Source organism: Netta rufina (genome assembly GCF_964035555.1).
Source record: "Netta rufina genome assembly, chromosome: 1".
In the NCBI taxonomy this organism is placed as follows: Eukaryota; Metazoa; Chordata; class Aves; order Anseriformes; family Anatidae; genus Netta; species Netta rufina.
The window spans coordinates 70,548,933-70,569,513 of record NC_140123.1 but is presented as its reverse complement, the minus strand read 5'-3'; the positions used below and the strand labels follow the sequence as shown (position 1 = coordinate 70,569,513).

At 40.6% G+C, this 20,581-nt stretch overlaps 1 protein-coding gene across 2 annotated transcripts in view; it reads left to right on the top strand.

The window, feature by feature from the left end:
• Window positions 1-20,581, top strand: part of SLC9A7 (solute carrier family 9 member A7) — a 62,588-nt gene that overhangs the window by 36,966 nt on the left and 5,041 nt on the right. Inside the window, exons 11-16 of one of the 2 annotated variants that reach the window (XM_084295323.1) lie at window positions 1,691-1,802; window positions 3,062-3,215; window positions 9,197-9,256; window positions 12,603-12,666; window positions 15,264-15,346; window positions 18,343-18,448. In XM_084295323.1, the coding sequence (XP_084151449.1) occupies window positions 1,691-1,802; window positions 3,062-3,215; window positions 9,197-9,256; window positions 12,603-12,666; window positions 15,264-15,346; window positions 18,343-18,448 (579 nt within the window). The remainder of the gene's footprint in view (window positions 1-1,690; window positions 1,803-3,061; window positions 3,216-9,196; window positions 9,257-12,602; window positions 12,667-15,263; window positions 15,347-18,342; window positions 18,449-20,581) is intronic. The other variant, XM_084295324.1, reaches the window with a different exon arrangement.

The window sequence follows — 20,581 nt, the reverse complement described above, 5'->3', positions numbered from 1 at the left end:
TTTTTTCCTCTTCACTTCCAGCTGTCCCTTGAACAAAGCAAAAGAACTTCAAGTAAATAAAAGGGACTGTGGGCAAATTGTTTAAGCAATATTCTAAAGGTGGAGGTAGGTTCTCGGGTGATGGAGGAGGCAGGCACTGAGCTGTGGTGCAGACCATGAAGGGAACACAGTGCTGAGAGATGCTGATGTTAGAGGTGGGTATCCAGTTCCCCTCATCCCTGGCTGACTTGTTGACTGGTTCTCAGCTGCCTCGGAGCAGAGCACTTTGCTGGTAGTATCACTCAAATTACTTGGGAGTCATTAGATACTTTTCTCCCCCTGTCCAACTTGAAATAGCCTATATACCTATTCCTTCGTGGTTTACTGGGTGCTTAAAAAAAAAACAGAGCAATTATGTGAATCAAACAATGGGGATGGATCTTCCTGTCTTGTTTTCTCCTCACCTGCTGCAGGAGTAGGGCTATCTGCCATGGAGATAAAACCCAGTTAAAAAAAAAAAAAAAAAAAAGAGGCCTAATATAGAATATACTTTTTTTTCTTACTCTTTATCTCATCTGTTTTATCACATAAGTCTTTATTTGGCCATTTTCATTGCTTCAGAGAAGTGAAGAGTTTTCCTCTGTCTTCCTATCTGTTCTTCTGAACTAAAAAGTGTCCCAGAGCCCTATGGCCATTGGATGAAGATGTGGGTAGAATAGCTGTCTGTTTGGTGTGCTGTGTCGCAATTTTTCATTTCTGATATAGCCTTCTGTTCTCTGTTCAGGCTATGCTATCTATGCTTCTTTTCATGTAACAATTGCATGAACTTTTTTGTAGAAAGTAATTATAAAAATCTTAGTTTCTTGTAGACATAACTTTCTGCAAGCTGTGTTGTTTTAAATCCATATTTAGGTATGACAACAACCCAGACATATCTAGAGTTCTTCTCTACTTCACATTTCTGTAAGAGAGCTGTTTCACTTTTCTAATGTTGTTATCCCAGCAGCAAATGAGCAGTGCTCAGTTCATTTCTAATTATGTTGGTGTGTTACAGGATTTCAGAGCTTATCACTCTATTTTGTACCAAAGTGTTCCTGAGTTGCTGGAGCATGTATTCAGCTCTCTGATATTCACTGGAACCACGGTACAGCATGGAAAGAGCTTACCACTTACTGTCATGAATTTCTGCAGTACTTTTTTAAAAATACTTTTTGAACCTCATTATAGTGCTGGCAATTGTTTTTGGATTCATCTTTGTAGTTTCTCTGAACTCTGAAGTGCCTGCCAGCCCGTAGGAGATCGTGCCTCTGCAGGAGCAGTAATGGAGTGGCCACTTGCTGGTCTCCTATGTTGGCTTTCCTTCTGCACTGGGGCTGCATTTCTGTTGGGCTAAAATACGCCCTCTAATGTCGGTGGTAGTTGTTTAACATGTGATATTAAGTCTTCATTTGTACTGGTAGCCTTAATACTAGGTGTAATTTCACTGTGCCTTGAAAAAAAAAAAGTGGGTGTATTAGTAAAATGTTGTAATCTGTGCAGTGAATTCTCTATGCAAGTAATTGGTGGAAGTCTGTTTTACATAGACAGGGATAACGTGAGCACTTTATCATTATGTAAATTTCCTATTAAAGCAGAAGGTTCATATTAGAGCCAGGTACCTGAGTGTGCACACCCCAGGAAAGTGAAATCCTTAACCCTCAGCTGTGAACAGGTTGCGATCTTTTTGGGCAGAGCTGCGCACATCTACCCTCTGTCTTTCTTGCTGAATCTGGGCAGAAGGCATAAGATCAGCTGGAACTTTCAGCACATGATGATGTTCTCAGGTAAAAGAGCAAAAATTTTTGGTAAAGCAATAATACTCTTTAAATCATAAGATGTTTATAGATCCATCGTCTGCTTTTATAATTCACGTGTAGGTTTTTTAAACAGAAGACTTAACAATTGCAGCATGCCCTCATGTATCTTTAAACTTTTACATGAAGTGTCATGTCTGAGAAGGGTGACACCTTGAATTGCCAGCTGCTGGCAGCCCGCAGTCACCTTATGTTGGGCATGGAGTATTTTCATTTGAAGTGTTGAGCATCTGAAGGCAATGCGGGGAATTGAGATGTATTTCTTCCAGAAAGTTAGTTCTAGGTGAGATGATCTGCATGTTGTGCAGAAATAGGTATCTTCTGAGAGAATTGACACATTTATGGGTGATTTCTCCTACTTAATTGAAAAAAATATATATATTTTACTTAAACTCCTTTACTTGACATGATGGAGTCAGTCTATTTCCAGTGGTGCCCAGTGCCAGGACCAGAATCAATGGGTAAAAAGTGAAACGTGGGAGGTTCCTTGTGAAGACAAGGAAGCACTTCTTTGCTCTGCAGGTGACAAAACACTGGCACAGGTTGTCCAGAGGCTGCAGGGTCTCCTTCCTTTCAGATCTTCAAAAGCTGTCTGAACATGGGCAACCAGCAATAGGTAGCCCCACATGAACAGAGGGTTGGACCAGATGACTTCTAGAGCTCCCTTCTCTCTAGAGCTGTTTGGTGACTCCCCTCCTAAATAAGTTTGCAGGTGACCAGTTGCTTGCCCTTGATAGGGGAGTTTCATAATCTGTAGGAGAGGGGAAGCAATGCGTTCTGCCTGTGAGCGTGTTCTTAACTAACATTTTTTTTTCAGGAGATAACAATTCCATATCAAGAAGTTTTGGTTATGGAATCAAATGGAAAATCGTGTATTTTCATTTAGATTCAGGGAGCTCCTTGATTTCCAAAATGTATTTTGCTATTGTGCACAACTTGTTTGTTTCTGCATTCCTTTCCTCTTAATTTCTGGAAATAGTTACTCCTTATCACTCTGTTTTCTGTAAGCCACATAAAACCACCAGGGCAAATCATGCTTTAAAACATCCCAGAGTATAATTTACCAGGGAAAATGAGATAACTGAAACTCACCTGAGAACAGGCTGAGCCCCATGCTTTCTGCCTGTCACTGTGAGCCTGTGTGGCAGGGAGGGAGCAAGGAAAGATTCCATGTTATAAATAGGCATGATTGCACTTCTGAAGCTCTGCTATTTTGTTCTTTTGCATAGGTCTCAGGGGAGCCATGGCCTTCGCTCTGGCCATACGAGATACTGCTACCTACTCGCACCAAATGATGTTCTCAACAACCCTCCTCATCGTCTTTTTCACTGTGTGGATTGTCGGTGGAGGTACAACTCCCATGCTGTCATGGCTGAACATAAGGTCAGTATGCAAACGTATGCTGGGGAAAACTCTTTTGAGGTGGCAACTTGAAGTCCTACAGAACTTGTTTGATGCTTCCTAGAGCTGTTCTGGGTGTTTAGAACGCTCTCTTGTATAGAGGAAGGTGTTAGTGCAGGCAGGTAAAGGAAATGCACAGGCTGCTGCTGGGATTCAGCTCCCTGATGCTCTGTGATTAGGTACCTGATCCTTCTCAGCCCTGTAGGATATGGGATAGCATTGCAGGATAGTAACCCCTGTACTGAAAAGAAAAAAATGATCTTATCTAGTACCGTATTGACTTCTTGTCCTATTAGACATTTCCCTGTCTTCTGGTAATGACCCTATTCTCTTCATTAAGTTAGATGGAACCTTCAGTGCTAAAAATGCACTTAAGTTTGTTTGGGTAAATGTTTTGATGTTACCTCTACAACTGTGATAAATGAGAACCTGCTAGTCTTTTCAGTGTGTTTCTTCTGTTTTTGACGAGAGCTATGAAAATGGTGAGCAGCATGAGTATAGCCACTTGGCTTTAAATCTGGGTCAATACTTAGTACTTTAGGGCTGCAAGTATATTCATGTTTGAGGCTGTTTATCAACAGAAGTCCTAGAGAATCAAGAATCCATCATTGTTAAAGACTACGTATGTTTTTCATTCTGTGAAAGCTTTGGCTGTTGTTGTGGGGAGGGAGGGTAAATAGAGTGGAATTAATGCAAGCACGCTGTACAAATACTCCAGTGCATTTTTTCATATGTAAATTATGCATGCTGTTTGGTCCTTGAAAGTGTACTTTGTCTCGCATTCTAGTTGTGCTAATCAGAATTTATCTACTATTGTTTTTTCCTATCCTAGCATGCGTGATACAATCTTGGGTAAAGAAAACAGTTTCAGACTTTGGAAGAATTAACCATTCTCAAGGTGTATTGCTGTTTTTTGGAAGTCTTCAGTAAATTTCTTGTGGCGATAGGTAGCAGGTGCTTTCTAGGTTGGGGGAAAAAAACAGGATGGCTAGGATGCTCAGAAATGCCTGAGACTCCTATTATTGAAAGTAGCTAAAGCTAAAATGTCTGATAAAACAATGTCAACAGCAAATTTTGGAGTTACAGGATGAGCTTACCAAAGCTGTGTTGTCAGACTGACTGGCTGACATCCTGTCAATATGGATATGCACTTGAGCAGAGCTGAACCACTCTGTGCCAAGAACATAGCACGTGTATCTGATGTCAAATGCTTCCAGCCCGAGAGAGGTACTAGAGCTGAAATATGGTAAATCACTGCTGTAACAGCACACATTGGAAAATCCTGCTTTCTTTTGTGCCACACAAATCAATTTTTGTCCTTTACAACTGTGTTTAAATGCAAGTTCCAGAGATATAGAGATATAGAGAGATATATAAGGAACAACTGTACTTATACACCTCGCCAAGCCAAGCAGCCAGAGTGTCTGTATAACCAGCAGCGTACGTATTCTTTCTGGAGAATGGGGTATGAAGGAGCAGGGGATGAGTTCTGGCATGTGCTGTGCAGGTAAGAAGTCTGCCAAGATCTGCCTGCAGCTTTTCGTTGGCTGAGGTGAAATTCAACCATTACCTCTGCCACGAGGCTCCTTCAGTCATCCGCAGTAGGACAGGACTGAATTCTGGCATGTCCTAGCTCCTGGCCAACTGGAAACTAGTTGAAGTAACTTGCTGGTTTTGTTTTATTTTTATTTTTTTTTTTAGTGCTGTCTAGCCCAGTAAACAGTTTGTGGAAGCATCTAAGAAGCTGCACTTACTCCTTTAACAGGTCTAGTTGGGCTCAATAATGAGATTCCACGAACCTGGTTCATGAGCTGTCCCTGAAGGTAGAAAAAGCTAATGCCATATCCGTTCCAGGCTTGCCCTTTAGGTAAGATGCACTTGCAAAATCACTGCCATGACCAACAAGGCAGAACAGCTGGAAACAGTGAGAAGTGCCTGTGATACTGTCTCTGGGGAGCAGCTGCCAACAGTGAGCTGAACCACAGTCTTGAGTGTTTAGCTGTTTTGTTTTGGAAGACCTACGCATGCTTGCTAGTAAGTAGGAATTTTAAGTGTCAGTTGACAGAAAAAGCATGGTTGACAGAAAACAAATAGTTAGCATCCCCATTAAGAGAAAGTTATCATGTAGAAAAGGGCACTCTATGTAAGTATACAGTTGCCCTGATGAGCACTGCTGTGTTGGTCATCGAGGCTGCACTTTTTAGGGTCGAATTCAGATTTGTACCAGGAGGTGGCAGCCGTGTGCAGCTGATGAATTAGGAACTTGTTTCTGGTAAAGTAGAGTCTGAGACAAAACCCTTTCTGCAGGAAATCAAGACCTGTCTGACCTTACAGAGAGAAGACAGGGGCAGATTAGTTTCCAGCTGAATTTTGGAAGCGTGCTGCTTTCCTCCATTCCTTTCCAGGCAGTGGAGGAGGTCGGCAGGAGGAGATGAAGATGCTCCTCTGTCTCGGTGCCTCAGGCAGCTGCAGTGCACGCTGCTGACACAGCATTTTTTTTGGATGCTTTGTGAGCCCTGGCACTTACCCATTAGATTGCACTGCAAGAGGCTGGAAATAAGTGCCGCTTCTGTATAGCGCCATTTAGCAGAAGGGAGAATAAAAGATAGAAGGCTGGTTGTTTCCTGGAGTAAGTAACTGAAGGGAAATAGGAAACTAATGCCATTTGTGTGTTGCATTTAAACGTTAGGACTTGTGTGGACTCACAAGTCCAGCTCTCATGTGAGGCTTACAGCAGTTATTGGGGAGCGAAGGAAGGCATAAACAGGAAGGGATCTTATTTAAGGTTAGTCTGCACAATTTAAGTAGAACAGTACCGGAGAGCTGACTCCAGCCACGACTTGCAGCCTGGCTTGGTACTCCTACATCCACAGTGTGCGTACGTGGGGCAGTGCCTTTGCAAGGACCCCGAATTGCTTTGCTGGGGCTCAGAGGCAAAGGCAAGTGCCTGTTATTTTAATAGCAGTTGTATGCATGCTTGGTTCTTCTGGCCAGTGTCCAGTGCTCAGGATGAAAAGGTACAACCAAGCAAAGGACCTACAGTTTGCAGTGGAGACTTAGTTTGAGTTCACTGCTGAACTGGTTGGGAAAGTGACATGATGGCATCAAAATCCAAGCAAAAGGAACGAGATCTTCAGGTGCTGTTGGTTTCTGCCACTTAATGCTAAGCAAGCTTAAAAGTTGACACCAGAAATTAGTGTTAAAGCCATGATGTCATATATTTGAACTTGCTGGCTGTCTTGGCTGTGAAACATTCATGTATGTGAATCATAAGTGGTAATTTTTTCTAGCAGTAGATTTGCTTTTTTTGTAGATATTAAAGCATTACTTGAATTTTACAAATGAAAGTGTCTTCCTTTGAGACTAAAATGATGAAACAATTTCCTGCATGAAGCTTTAATGCTTTCAGCAAATTAGCCCTATAAATCAGAACTACTGGCAAAGTTCCTCTTTTCTGAAAAGTAGCTGACTTGTTTCATTTATTTGTCACAGGAAGGAAAACAAAAAAAGAGGAGCTTCTAGCATTTGCATTGAAAAATATTTGCCACTTTTCATTAGGGTTTGACCTGTTTGTTTTTTTTTTTTCATTTTGAATGAAGCAGCAGGTAAATTAGTGCCTGCTTCTCCATCATAAGCTGCTTCAAATGTTTGTGTATTTTAATAAAGTAATTTCAATTATACTAATCAGTCTTTCTAAATCTTAAACGTGAGAATAGTGTCTTTTGATTTAATATAGTTTTGTTATCTTTCTGGAGAAAAGTTAAAGGTTGCCTGAATGATGATAACTTAAATTTTTATCGCCTTCTATATGACTTTGCAATTATAATCTTCTTAGCTTTTTATCTAGTGTTTTTTCCTCATTAAGCAAACTGAAAAAAATCTGGAAATACTGTAACTCATACAGGTAGACAGTTCACATAGCAGCTCTCTGGGGTGGTGGTAAAACAGCTTGATGTCAGTCTCAGGTTATATTATATTAAATCATCCAGGGTGGTCCAGCTATTAGTTGCTGGGTTAAATGTGCATTCCTTAAATACTGTGCCTGCGTGTGCTGCAATGACAAGAAGTGAGTGTTGATGCCAGAATCCAACCTTGTTATATCCAGGGCTGGTGTGGGGAATGTTTGATCAGAGGTCATATCCTTCTCTTTTGCTGCCTGTTTCCACTTTTTCTGCAATTTACATCTTTCATTTGGTTTATCATTTTCTAAGCCTGACTTCTAGCTGCTTTCTTCTGCCCACGCAGCAGGCACTGTGCCTTTCCCCTCATTGTGGGCTTTTTTATTTTGCCATATCTTTCTGCACTGTTCTCTCCAGTCTTCTTCTCACATTTGGTTTCTCCTCTTCTCTTGCCTCCAACCTCTAATTTCTTGTCATGAATCTCTTAATGGAGGTGCAGGACAGCCTTCAGTTCTCCACCCTTGCTGAACTGGTCCCCAGTATCTCCTTGGTGGGAGAGGGATTGCTTCCTCTTTTGGATGTCTGGGTGTAAGCATGGGAGAAGCTTTCTTATGTCAGTTCTTGTGCTCTTAAACATGGCAATTCCTTACACAGAGAGAAAGAGAGTATGGGAAAGACCCACAGGAGCTGTGCTGATGTATCTAGAGCAAATGGGGTGATACAGGTTTAACTGCTGAGCTCTAACAAGCCTCTGTGGGCAGTTTCAGGAGCCATTATCTTGGTTAGGTCAAGTAAAGGAATCCCTGAAGGTACCCTAAAAACAACATCTGTAGCAGCTTACCTAGTTCTAGGGTTTTTTAGTGATCAGTGCTTTCATATTTTTTTAATATTGGGGTGGGAATTGCCTTCTTCCTCAGCCACCTTCTGAGAAACAGTTGAACTCTTCCAAAATAGCTAAAATTTTCCAAAAATGCTGTACTCATTATAGACATCTGGGAAAACTTCGGTATATGAGCTTGGCAAAGACACAACAAAGAGAAAAGTCATAAAGGGAAGCTATCAGACAGTTCTCATTTTAGTTTTTGCTACATATACAGAGCTCTCTCAGCGCTGGCCTTTCATGCAGAGTGTTCTGACCTGTGGCGTGTGTTGGCATGAGAGCGAGCTATTGAACCAAGAGTCCAAAAAATAAATCTAACCCAAGTTCGGTATTTGCTTTAGCCTTCAAGGATTGGATTGCATGTTCTTTGTAGTGCAGGCTATGGCCTTAAATGTTTGGTTCTTAAACACATAAACTTGCAATCAGGAAGCATATACTTGTTCTTCGTAAAGTGAAGCCACTGTGGATTTGCGGTAATCTGGGCTTTTATTTCATGTGGGCAGTGTTTCACTCACATAGCACACCTTAATGGAAGAATAGGGGAAAAAAAAAAGCACAAACTGCTAAGGAATTTATATTGAAAGTACTAGAAACCAAGCATGCTTTCACTTGTTTTTAAGTACAGTAGAAAAAAAGTAAAGGAAGGAGTAAGAACAGCGTCTGAAGTATTATGTTGAAGATTTAGTTAACTGTTAATTAAACCAATTGAGTGATTTATGCATGTATTACCGGTTGTATTTGACTCAAACTAGGAAGTGATGATAGCCTCTTTCATATATGCATAGTTTTCAGTCTTGACTTCATATTATTACTTTCTTTTAGAAAATGCACAGGTCCCCAGGCACTGGGAGCATGTCTTTGAGTTCTGTCTACATGTAGCAATTCTCTTAAGAGCTGTTGAATATAACTTATACAGACTGATGGCCTGTCATGAATGTGGGTGTCTTTCCTAGCCTGAATCTGAAAAAAAATGAAGACTATTATTTGACATCTCAATCACTAAGGGCTGCTTTTGTTAATTTCCATGATTTTTGTCACTTTGTCATTGTTCTGCCATTCTTATTTTTGTATGTCGTGTCTTCTTTGGTTGGGTAGGTTTTCGTTTTGTTTTTGCTAGGCAGCTTTGTCAAGCTACCATCTCATGAGCATTTTGTTACTCACTTTCCATTCTTGTGCTGTACCAGAGTTGGTGACCGTGTTCCATCGGTGGAAGAGATGAGTGAAAGCCGCTGGCTGTATTTCAGGTGACACTGAGCTGCTTTCCCTGATACCGAACTAACCTGGTGCTTGGCTTTCTTCATCTTTATAACACCGTGTGCTCTTTTTCTGTTCTATGGCATGCCGTTGCTGCATCTCCTCTTTTGCAGTGCCGTAGATACTCCTCACTTCTGAATTAGTTCTCTTCTTGTGAGCTGGGAGAGTGTGGATCATTCATTGTCTTCAGCTTAAAGACGAAACCAACTAAACAAAAAGTACCTTTAACTCTTGTGTATGGGTAAAAAATAAAACAAAACTAGTGTCTCTGGCCTGTGAGGACTTGAAAGCTGAGAAGTTATGGATGTGATCCTTAATCACACAGATGGTCTTAGGCACTCCACGGGATTATGTCATACAACTGTTCAGGTAAGAAGGACTTCTGTGGGTGATTCAGCCCACAGAATCTATTGGGATCTATTTTTAAAAGCAAGGGTTGTCGGAATGCTTTGCATGAAGATGCTAATAAGGGTGGAGAAGACACAGAATCCTAGACTTCTCCAGCTGGTGGCTTCTAGAACTGCTACAAACACCCCACGCTCCACTTCCCACATTGACTGGCCACACTGCTTTTGGTGCAGCCCAGGATATGGTTGGCTTTCTGGGCTGCAAACACACACTGCTGGCTCATGTTGAACTCCTTATCCACCAGTGCTGGGGGGTGCAGGGCCTATAAAAACCATGCTTGTCATTAGAGCTGGGTGTATGTATCTTTAAACTTGATTAGACAGACTTGTTATGAATAATAAATGTTTTCTATCTAGTGCATCAGATAGAAGATACTCTACGCTGGTTGGAAGATACAAAAAGTAGCTGTGGGAATTCAAAATAGTAATGCATTTGGTGTTAAACTGAACTGAGGGACAAGCTTTGAAACAGCAAAATTTTTTTTAAAGTGTCTTGAAGGAAAGAAATTCCTTAGAAATACTCAAATTACCTTGAAGAATAACTTTGGAAACTGTTAAAAATAGGAGCCTGTGTCTTTGTATTATTTCAGTGTTGAAAGAAACTTATGTAGTAAGAATTTATTTTATTTTTATTTCTTGAAAGCTGAAATGTTTTAATATAGAAAGGTGTTTTTCTTATTCAGGAAGTCAGTGAACCTGACCTGTCGTGTATTATGACTTTTCACTGAGCAGTACGGTCATCCTGCTCTGGTCCCCGAAGCCCCATTCCACTGCCCTGGGGAAGCTAAGAAGTCTGCAAAATCAAACACACAACCTTATCAAACAAAACCTGCGATGTTCTGAATTGTTTATGCTTTTATATAATATGAAGTGAATGTGTAGCACAGGGAATTAAAACTATTTGGGGTATTCGAGATATGTTTGTCTTCTGGAAGAAGTTCTGTGAACTCCCCGTTTATGTGGCCAGTCACAAGGCTAAGTCGAGCATGGTGGCTGTTCGTGGTGCATTGAGCCTCCCTGATGTGTAGTTGGAGTGAGAAAAGCCACAAATCTTTAATTATTTGTATTTATGAAGGAATGTGCAATCTTCTATATGGCCATATTGAGCCTGTATCCTGATGTTGCTTGTCAGCTTCGAGTGAGGCCTCATCAGATAACTGATTTGTTTGTCTGTAGAAAATCCTTCTTATCTCTTCACTGCTTAGCAGGAGCCTAAGCAGTAACGTGTAAGCCCTTGTAACCTTTCCAAGCTCTTGTGTGTGGCATTTCATTCTGGCATGTGTTACAATCCAGTGCTCAACCTAGCTGACCAGTACTCCCATCTGTCTAGTGTTAAATTTGCAAAGCTTTTTAGTCGTTGAGGCTGGTCAGTGCCAAAGTGTTAAGATGATTCTCTTTGTGTTTCTTTGCTATGAAAAGAAAAATAAAGGGATGAAGAAAGAAAAGACGGGAAAAGTCAAAGCAGAGGAGTTGGATTAGCAGTAGCTAGTTCAATGTGAGGATGCTGCAGGCTGTCTTAGAGCGACCTCCTGGATTTTCTCTGAACTGCATTAAGTTCTGTGAAGCCTTGAGTCCACAAGGATGATTTAAACATTGAGTTCAATGCCTACCTTTTTTTTCTTTAAAAAAAAAATCCTATTAGAAAGTTCGGCCCTGTATGCTGTTTAATGGTGTTATGTTTTAGTTTAATCAATGCAGTCTTCTGTGTCTGATGGTAAGTCATGTGTGGATCCCTGTGTGCCTTACACAAGCATGCATCCCCTGGATGCACAAATGATATGGTCTTTCCTACAGTATTCTGTCGGTTTCTGGTTATCCTGTCTCAGAAGGGAGGTTGCATAGACACTGTGGCTAGAAATAGCTGACACAAAGCCGAGGTGGAAATAAATGACACTAAACCAGCTCAGTCCCTTCCTAGAGAGGGAAAATAAATGTGAGCTGTTTAAGGCAGTGTTTTTGTTAGTTCATGCACTTTTCTACACTCATTATATAACTCCACAGAACTCAAACACAATGGTTTGACACTGACAATCTTGCCTTACACATGAGGTTGTACTTCATTGCAGGACTTACACCACCAGAGACTGAGACATGAATGGGATTTGAGGCTAGACAAGTCTAATCTTAACAACGGATCAGAAAAACGTGAACGTAATTAAAAGGGTCAGATTAAATACCTGTTTTAATACCTGAATAGGAGGGCTATGTAGAAGGATGGTCTAGTAGTAAGATGCCTGCTAACTATGCAAAAGACAGTAGTCATCCATCATCTTACTATAATGACCCTTCCTGAGATGAGAGGCTGGACTAGACAGACTGCCTGCTAATGCATTGTGGCTGTTATGTGTAAGGTCAACAAAATTTGCAAGAACTAATGTTACAAACCTTCATGAAGTATTTTTGTTGATTTGTACTGTCAGTGCCTTAAAATGGTGCGTGTATATGGGTTTTGTGTTTTCATTTTCTTAATAGTATGTTAGCTGAGAGACAGGCCTGAGAATAGCTCAAAGTTATTTGCCATGTCAAATATTTAGGCTGGATTTATCCTTAGTCTCTGGTTTCCTGCTGCTGGACATGAGGAATCTTCACTGAAGAGGATCTCACCTACAATTCACCTGTTTAGGCCCAAAGTAGTATTTGCCAGTGTCCTAAAAGAGTTGGCAACAAAGGTAAGCAGTTAAAGCTAATGCTGAGGTAGAGTTAAAGCTGTTATCTACAGGTAGTAGTAGCTGCTTAAGTGAAAAAGCATCGTGTTTGTTCCTATGTAACTGCACGGGAATAATAGACAGCTCTTCCTCGAACTATTCTTATCTCTCTGAATGCAGCTTTGCTGGATGCTTAAGGTGCTTTTAAAACACGTTCTGCCAAACTCACAGCATTTGCAATCCTCAGTAACACCACTTGCTTTGTTTTCCTAATGTTTCTGTAGGGTTGGGGTTGACCCAGATCAGGATCCTCCACCTACTAATGACAGCTTTCAAGTCTTACAAGGAGTAAGTAATTACATAACTTCTCTATTAGGCTGACCTTATTTTATAACTTAGGATGATAAAGAACTGCAGAAGCTACATGCATGGGTAAAACCTTTCTCTTAGCTGGCAAATCAATAATGCATTTTACTTTATAGTATTCAAGTAATGCCCACAAAAAACATTGTGTTGTTGCATATAACACTGCAGTGTCTCTCTGCATTTCAAATTTTGGCGTGTGTGTAAATATAAGGCATCAAAACTCTTCCCAAAGCTACTAACACAGTCTATAACAATGTGCTTTCCTCTTCCCTCACCCACCACCCAACGTGCTTTTCAACATTTTACAGCATGAACGGTCCTCCCTTAGACTGACACATAGATAATCGTCGTGGTTTATGTCCAGTAGTTGATAGCAAATTTTGGCCTTTGGACTTGATTTGAATCAAAGATTAAGTTTGCTATTCAGACTTCAACTCCTGTATGCCATACTATTGCCTGGCTTGATCTTGCTTTAGCTACCTACCTTGCTGGAGGCAAAAGAAGAGCTGGAAAGTTGTCATCTTCAGCAAACGTGCTGTGAAATGTGCAGCATTCTGTGCATCAGTAACAGTCTGAGTTGCTTTTTTTTTTTTTTTTGTGTTGCAAAGTGTTATGTGCAAATAAGACTCCTGAAAGAATGTTGTCTGTACCAGAAACTTCAGTTTTCCTCATCTATAAATTGAGTGAATTCACAGGAGGAGCAAATAGTCTGGAAAGAAAACAATTCCTGAGGTCTGACTGGGAGCTTCCTCTGTGCAAGGACACTTTCATCACAGGTTCCTCTGTCCAGACCTTAGTTTACACTCTCCCAGACAGTGTACTGCTTGACAGTAATCGTTCAGTGGTGTGACTGATTGGTTATGTAGGCATCTGCTGGAGGAAAGTGAGGTTGAATGGCAGGAAACAGGATGACTGAAGCCAGAGGATGAACAGAGCACAAGCATGTGAGCTCTGCCTTGTAAACCCCAAGTTGTATGATGCTGGTGTTCAGGCTGGCTGTTACTCCATTTGGGGTCATCTTTTATTAGTGGTCTCCTGTCTCGTGTAGGTGTGCTGGTTTTCTTGTGTTTTGTTTTGTTTTGTTTTTTCTTTTCCTTTTTGTGACAGGTTCTGCAGATGCTTACCTGCTCAGGAAGCATTTATTTCATTGCAGAAACTGAATTAGGCATCTCTGAGTTCTTTTTATGAAGCCTAGGTCCAGCACATAATAGATTCTTGTAGATTTTGTGTGTGTCCGGATGCAACCAGAAGGCCAGGCTTCCAAACACCATCTACAATGAAGGCCACAGTTCTGGCATAAAACCAAGGTTAGGAAGCGGTATCAGGGTAAGATGACTTTCAGACTGAGCTTGTCAGTATTTGAGAAGTTGTTTTAACAGGAAATAGCCACAGCCAGAACATGAGTATTCTGTTCTCATTCAGTGTTGGGGTGGAAATCACTTGTTTGCTTTTTTCCCATGTAAACATAAAGCACTTACCCATTTGTTTCCCTCTTTAGCTGTGTATTACATTCCTACTGGAATCCATTAGTCAGTTCCCTTTGGACTCCTCTGTCTCTCACAAAGCCAAGACTGGCTGCGAGTCACAGTTAAAGAAAATACAAAGTTAGGGATAAGGCAGGGGGGAAAAGGAGTTTGTACTGAGGTTTAACTCTTGGTGAATCATAGGGTTTTCTGCAGATGGGAAGTACACAGGGCAATTCTAGCAAAACTGCTGGAGAAGAACACCGCTGGAAGATGATTCACGCAGGGCGTTCTCGCATCATCTGTTTTCCTGGGCTTAACTTTGGTCTCTGTCCAAGAAAAAAAAAAGTAACAAAAGTGTAAAAAAAAAAAAAAAAAAAAAAAAAAGAAAAAAAGAGGAAAGAAAAACCACAAATGCAGCTGCAGACCAGCTGGTGTGACGACATGTAGCGCAGCTAGTGAAGGGACTATATTTAACTGTTAGCACTTCTGAGGGCTGCTGTGATCTAGCACTTAGGAAATTTGCATAACCTTCCTCAATTGTGATTTTTATGTGGATTCCCTATTAAGCATGTTTCTTTTAGGCCTGATGTGTTTATTCAGGTTTGCAAGAATTTATCAGGTATAGTAAATTCTCTTGTTCTTTCAAGGGTGTAGTAGGCTTTAGGAGTATTTTATGTTTTCCCTTGAGTTAAGGAAGCCAGCTGAGTAATGAAAATGAATCAGACTGGACTGTCTCAGTGCATTTATTTGACAGGTGGGTGGGGGACAGGATATCAGTGAGGCTTATTTCTCAGTTTTGAACTTCTTTCCTTATCACATAGTCAGTGCAGTGACAGGTGAAATTTAAGGCTTAAGGTAACTTGGTGGTACAGAGTTTATTAAGGTAACTTGAGGATAATGAAGAGAGCCTGCTTGTTCTCTGCACAGTCATTTCTGGTCTTTCTAGGGAAAGTAACATCAGTACAAGTCTCTAAATAGTTTTCTCCTGCGGTCTCTGTACAGCACTGAAGTCATTTGGCTTTGCATAGGCCATTATAATGTGAATGACTGGAATGTATGACTTCTTTTTTTTCCCTCCCCATAATAATGAATATGCTTTTATCTTATTTTTAGGATGGCCCAGATTCTGAAAGAAGGAACAGAACGAAGCAGGAAAGTGCTTGGCTCTTCAGGCTGTGGTATAGCTTTGACCATAAGTATCCTTCTGAAAACACAGCTTCACTTCAAGACGTGAAATATTCAGACTTTTTTCCTTGCCATTTACCCATATGCAGCTTTAAGCACTTGAGAGAGTCATGCATGATAAAGATTAAGTATTTGACAAGGCACAACTGAAACTTAACCTTGCTGACTCTGAAAATGGACATTTCTATTTCATGCATGCTATCTCACATTTGCCAGATGACGAAAAAAAGAAGTCAGTCTGTGAGCTGAGGTTTTGCTTAACAGTAAGACAGACAATTAACTCTTCCTATGAGTATGAATGTAGAGCGTGTCTTTCTGTGTCTATATTAGTACTCTACAACCTTTCTGAAGCTGATGTTATGCTGCTTAGATAGCCTTGCTTGAACTTCATAACTTTTATGTACCTGTCCAATCCTTCATGCTAGAGTTTGTTGGCTTTTTCTTTTTTTTTTTTTAAATTAGTCAGTATATTCCTCATCAATATATCATACAGGTGTCCCTCCTCAATGTCTTATATTCACTTAGTAGACAATGGGAAAGCTAATCTTGTGGCCATGCCAAGTCCCTTTTAACTAAAAACTTAGACATTTCAGTACTTGATTCCTAGTAATTCGTGGGGTATTAAAGATACCTGTGATAGGGTCTTAATCTTGTTGCAGCTTGCACCTGAGAAGTGAATAGATGGCCTGGGGTCTTGTCCATTGGTGGCTGAGATGTTGCTGGCCTGTTTCCTTCCTTGCTTTGTACATCAAGATCAGCCATCCATGGAAACCAAGGTGTAGTGTTGGAAGCATTTGGATCCAAATAGCACTTCCCTGTTCAGGGTAAAACCTGTGAGTGATGCTTTCAGATAGCACGGTAGTGGGACAAAGCCCAGAAGGGTGTGTGTATAGTTTAAATATTCATAGCTATTAATGATTTCAAGTAAACAGTTTGAACATAGTGGCTGGTGTCCAAGTGCATCAAGGTCAATTTTTTGTTCAAATACCATATTTGTATTAAAAAAAAAAAAAAAAGACTCGTGTGGTAAGAGCAGGACCTGGCTGTGGCTGACTGCCTTCCGCTCACCCCCCAAGGAAGCAGAAGCAGAGCTGTCCTCTTCCCCTGCCTTTGCAAAGGGGATGTGCCTTATGAATAACGGGAGTAGCTGGCAATGCTGACTTCCCTTCAGCTGACACCAGCACAAGTGCAGTCCCCAACAGCCACAGCAAGGGGGGAGTGCTAAGTGGAAATTACAGCTTAATGAGCTGTTTCACAAAACTTTTATTTAAAGGGTGCTGATAGTGCACTTGCTTTTTCAGTAGCAACTAGCAAGCTTTAGTGAAGCTTTCCGTCAAGTTTGTGCTGAGGAAACTGCCATGCAGAGGCAGAGCTGTCTTGCTGTATCTTAAGTTAAATTCTGTTACTTCTCTTCTAAGGAAGCATTCAGATAAACATCTGCTGGGCGGGCTTTAGTTGCACATAAAGGACGATCCACAGAGTTGTTAGCTCTATATTTACATGTAAATATCAAAATATTTTTTGCTGATGTATTCACTTGGTTTTGAGTAGAAAGGCAGTTTGTCTCAAAAATCACTCTTCGCAAGAATGAAATTTGACTTGAAAAAGATGCAAGGTGTATTTGGCAGTGTGCTGTAATGCTGGCTATTTTCTGCAGAGCACTGTGCGGAGGAGTAAGTGGGAACTTAATTCCTGTGGAACATGGAGTTCATTCAGTGCCATGGGCTTTTCTCTGGGTTCAGCCACAACCGTTAAATATGAAGGAAACAACAACTGTGATGAAGTACCAGGTGTCTTTTAGTGGGTTTGCTTTTTTTTTATGGTGGATTTGCTGCTTGCCTGTCCAACACAGGGAAACATGTAGGCAGGTGGGTTAGTGCAAGGGCCGGGGGGAGAGTTTTTCCTTCCAGGACTGGATGTAGCCGCACTGTTAGCAGAGAAGGTACGGAGGGAATATAACCCTGCAGTGGCATAATCACACCGCTGTGTGTTCAAGTAAATGCACTATGCCAGGCTTTGCCAAAGGAGAGGGATAGCCCTTGGCTAAAGCAATAATTTATTTATTTTTTAGTTCTCCTGACCTTCCCCGAACGGTCATCTGTTGAGTAAGAATCAGGAAAACTATTAATTTGCAAGTGGAGTAAATTCTTGCTGTGTATAGAGGCTTAAAGTAGCTAGAATACCTGTATCATGTTTGCATTTAAAATAAGCCCTAAGGAAAAAGGAAACAAACAAACAAAAAAACAAAACAAAACAAATAAAACACTCGCCCTGATTTCAGACAACATTTGGACATCTTAGCACTCTCCCCCAGCTCTGTTCTGGAGCCTGGAGCCAGGCAGGATTAGCATGCTGCTCTGTAGCTGGGACACCCTTATTGATTCATGAGTAATTTTTTTGACTTCTCAGGCATATCAGCAGCCTAGAGTAATGGTATGAACAAACATGGATTTATTTGGAAGATTCCAGGTCTACTCCTGGCTGCATCTGTGGCTCACTGGCAAGCTAATAGTGGACCAGTTCAGGTGACTGTAGTACGCATGCAACATCCTCAGAACAATATTTCATCACTAGTATGTGTTAAGCCACATAGGTATCTTGTTATCTCTAGCGTGCAACCTCAACACTGTGCTCCCACCTGCAGAGCAGAAATACCCTTGGACCAACATTAAAGCACTTGTACCTCTGCTTGCTCCCCTTGACATCAGCAAGCGCAAAAGCTTGAAGTGTTGCAACTACATGAAACTACAGTAAGGGAGTTAGCTAGTTGCCCTTGCAGAAAACATGTGGGTAAAGAAGCTGCCCTTAAAAGGATCAAGGGAAAATTGGGGTGGGGAAGGGAGATGGTTTTAATTTATTTCTTCACAAATGCAGGTTTTTCGACGGATGTTACATGTAATTAGTGAGCAACACATAGATCAAAGGCAGAACCATGTTTATGTACAACTGTCTTTTTATTTTAAATAGTGGTTTTCAAGCACTGTTCTGCTTTCCTTAACTACTAAAGTTATTTAAAGCCAATTCTCACTCACAGCGGCCCTCCATTAACCACAACTCTACCCAGCTGGTGTGGCCTCATAGCCCGCTGCCTGACGAGTCCCCAGGTTTATGATGTAAGTAGAGCAACTCAATACTTGTGTTTTGTTTTTTATGTGTTTAACTTCACCAAAGCATTCTTTTAAGAAAAGGTGGTCTGATTTACTTATTGTATGTAAGTGCTGGTAAGTGATCTTAGTAAATTGCTTCCAAATATTATGTCTGTTCTTAACATTTCTGGACAAGATTGTTTTCTTGTTACTGCTAAGGCTGTGTTGAGGTCTCCTTCAGAAAAGACACTGACATGTTTACCAATGCCAGAAAGAAATCTGGTAGAATGTCCCTTCATTGTTTCCACAGTGAAATTCAAGATCTGATTTCAGAAACTGTTAATCAGCTACTTATCTCAGTCTAGCAGGGCAGTACACTGTGTTTGCAGCCGTGTCTTGCAATAATTAATGCTTCATTCTCCTGTTACTCTTGCAGGATCCTGATACATGTCATTCCTATCTGTAAAGTGCTCCTTAAATCTACAACTTTTTATGAACTTCTTGTAAATAAAATCTTAGTACTGTGTGATCATTCCAGTTTGCAGGTTCTCCAGAACCTGGAGATGGTAACATCTTTGTTATGTTCAAGTAGCACAGCCAGTTCTCTATTAATTTAGGACCAGATTTCTACTATTTTCCCCAGAAAGTTACAAATTCCACATGCAACTTTTGATATATTTCCCTTAATTTCTTTTTGTATTATTAGAATCTTGCTTTTATCTGACAGTAAAACTTCAAAGAAACTTTCCTCTTCCACTGCTTATTTAGAGCTATTAGTAATGCAAGAAATTGGCCTTGTTCCCATCTTTGCAATGCCATTGGAGATCTTAAAGCAGATCTAGGCTGGAAACCATCCATCAGAGCAATTAGCCTACTTGTGTGTTGCACATTTGGCTATCTGTGTATGATCTTATGAGATTACTTTTCCAGTAACTGAGGATCTAACCAGAATGAGCATGTAGTTTTGGCTTTCATTTTCTCTAACAATTTGGCTCTTTCTTTACTCATTATTAACTACTGCCATTAGCCACTACTAATTTATTTAATTGCATTGGTTCTGTGACATACCTCACCATCCCCTGTCTTGAGGTGTTAGCTTCATCACTGCATAATTCACTATTTATATAAAAAAAATGTTAAAAGCCTGCATACTTTTTTTTTCTTTAACACATACAATGTGGAACTTCCATGTTGTAGTCTTTCTTATTGTTCCGATTTTGGTGCATTGCTACATTAGGATTAGGAATATTAATTTGAGATGAAATTTCTAGTTTCCTTTCCAGATATCTCAACTCTGCGATTGCTTTTTGTTTCTTTGTATGGCTGCCCTTGCTGCAATGGCGTGACTACACCATTTTATTACTAGCTAGAATGATAAGGAAGCTTCTTGCCTTCTTGAGTGCAGATGAAGCAACTCAGAGCCATGTCTTTTGGAGAACAGGAACTGCTTGGAGTAGTTTTGCTTTTGTGAGGTATTTTCAGGAAAATTGCATGGTACATCTGAGAGGCTTAAAGACCAAAGGCCTATTCTACCAGCCATTCTTCCTGTTTGGGAGAAGCGCCTGTATTCTCATCTGCTTTTCCTGATGAAGCACTGCTGGCTACTTTGTTTTTGCTTGGTTGCTCAGGGCTGTCTTTTGTGTCCTACACATGCCCCCACCCATTTTTTGAATGTTTAGCTCTTGCACCATACACAGTGTGACACTTGGTATGGCAGTAGAGAGAAGTGGTTTTCTAAATATGTAAATCCAATAAAGAAACTTCATTTGCAGTATGTCTGAGTCTTGGGGAAAGTAACTCTCAAAACTGGTGAGAATTGTTATTTCCTCACCTCGCCCCCTTTTCCTAGTGGATCTAGCTTTATAGCAGAAATTTAGTTTCCTTCATGGGTTTGAACTCAGCAGAGAACTAAAGAAATTCTAAGCAGAGCATCAGATTTAATTTGTAATATATTTTGCATGCATAGTACATGATGCTTTTATTTTGGAGCCACAAGATAAGTAACTTGTGATGTAAGTTTTGTCGCTTGTGATGCTTGTGCTTTCCGCTATTAGCAGTGGAAATAGTGCCTACCCGTGTTTTGCACATGTAGCATGCTTCATGCTTATTTTCATACTGCCTTAAGAGGCAATAAAGACCAACACTGTGAGCAGTAACTCT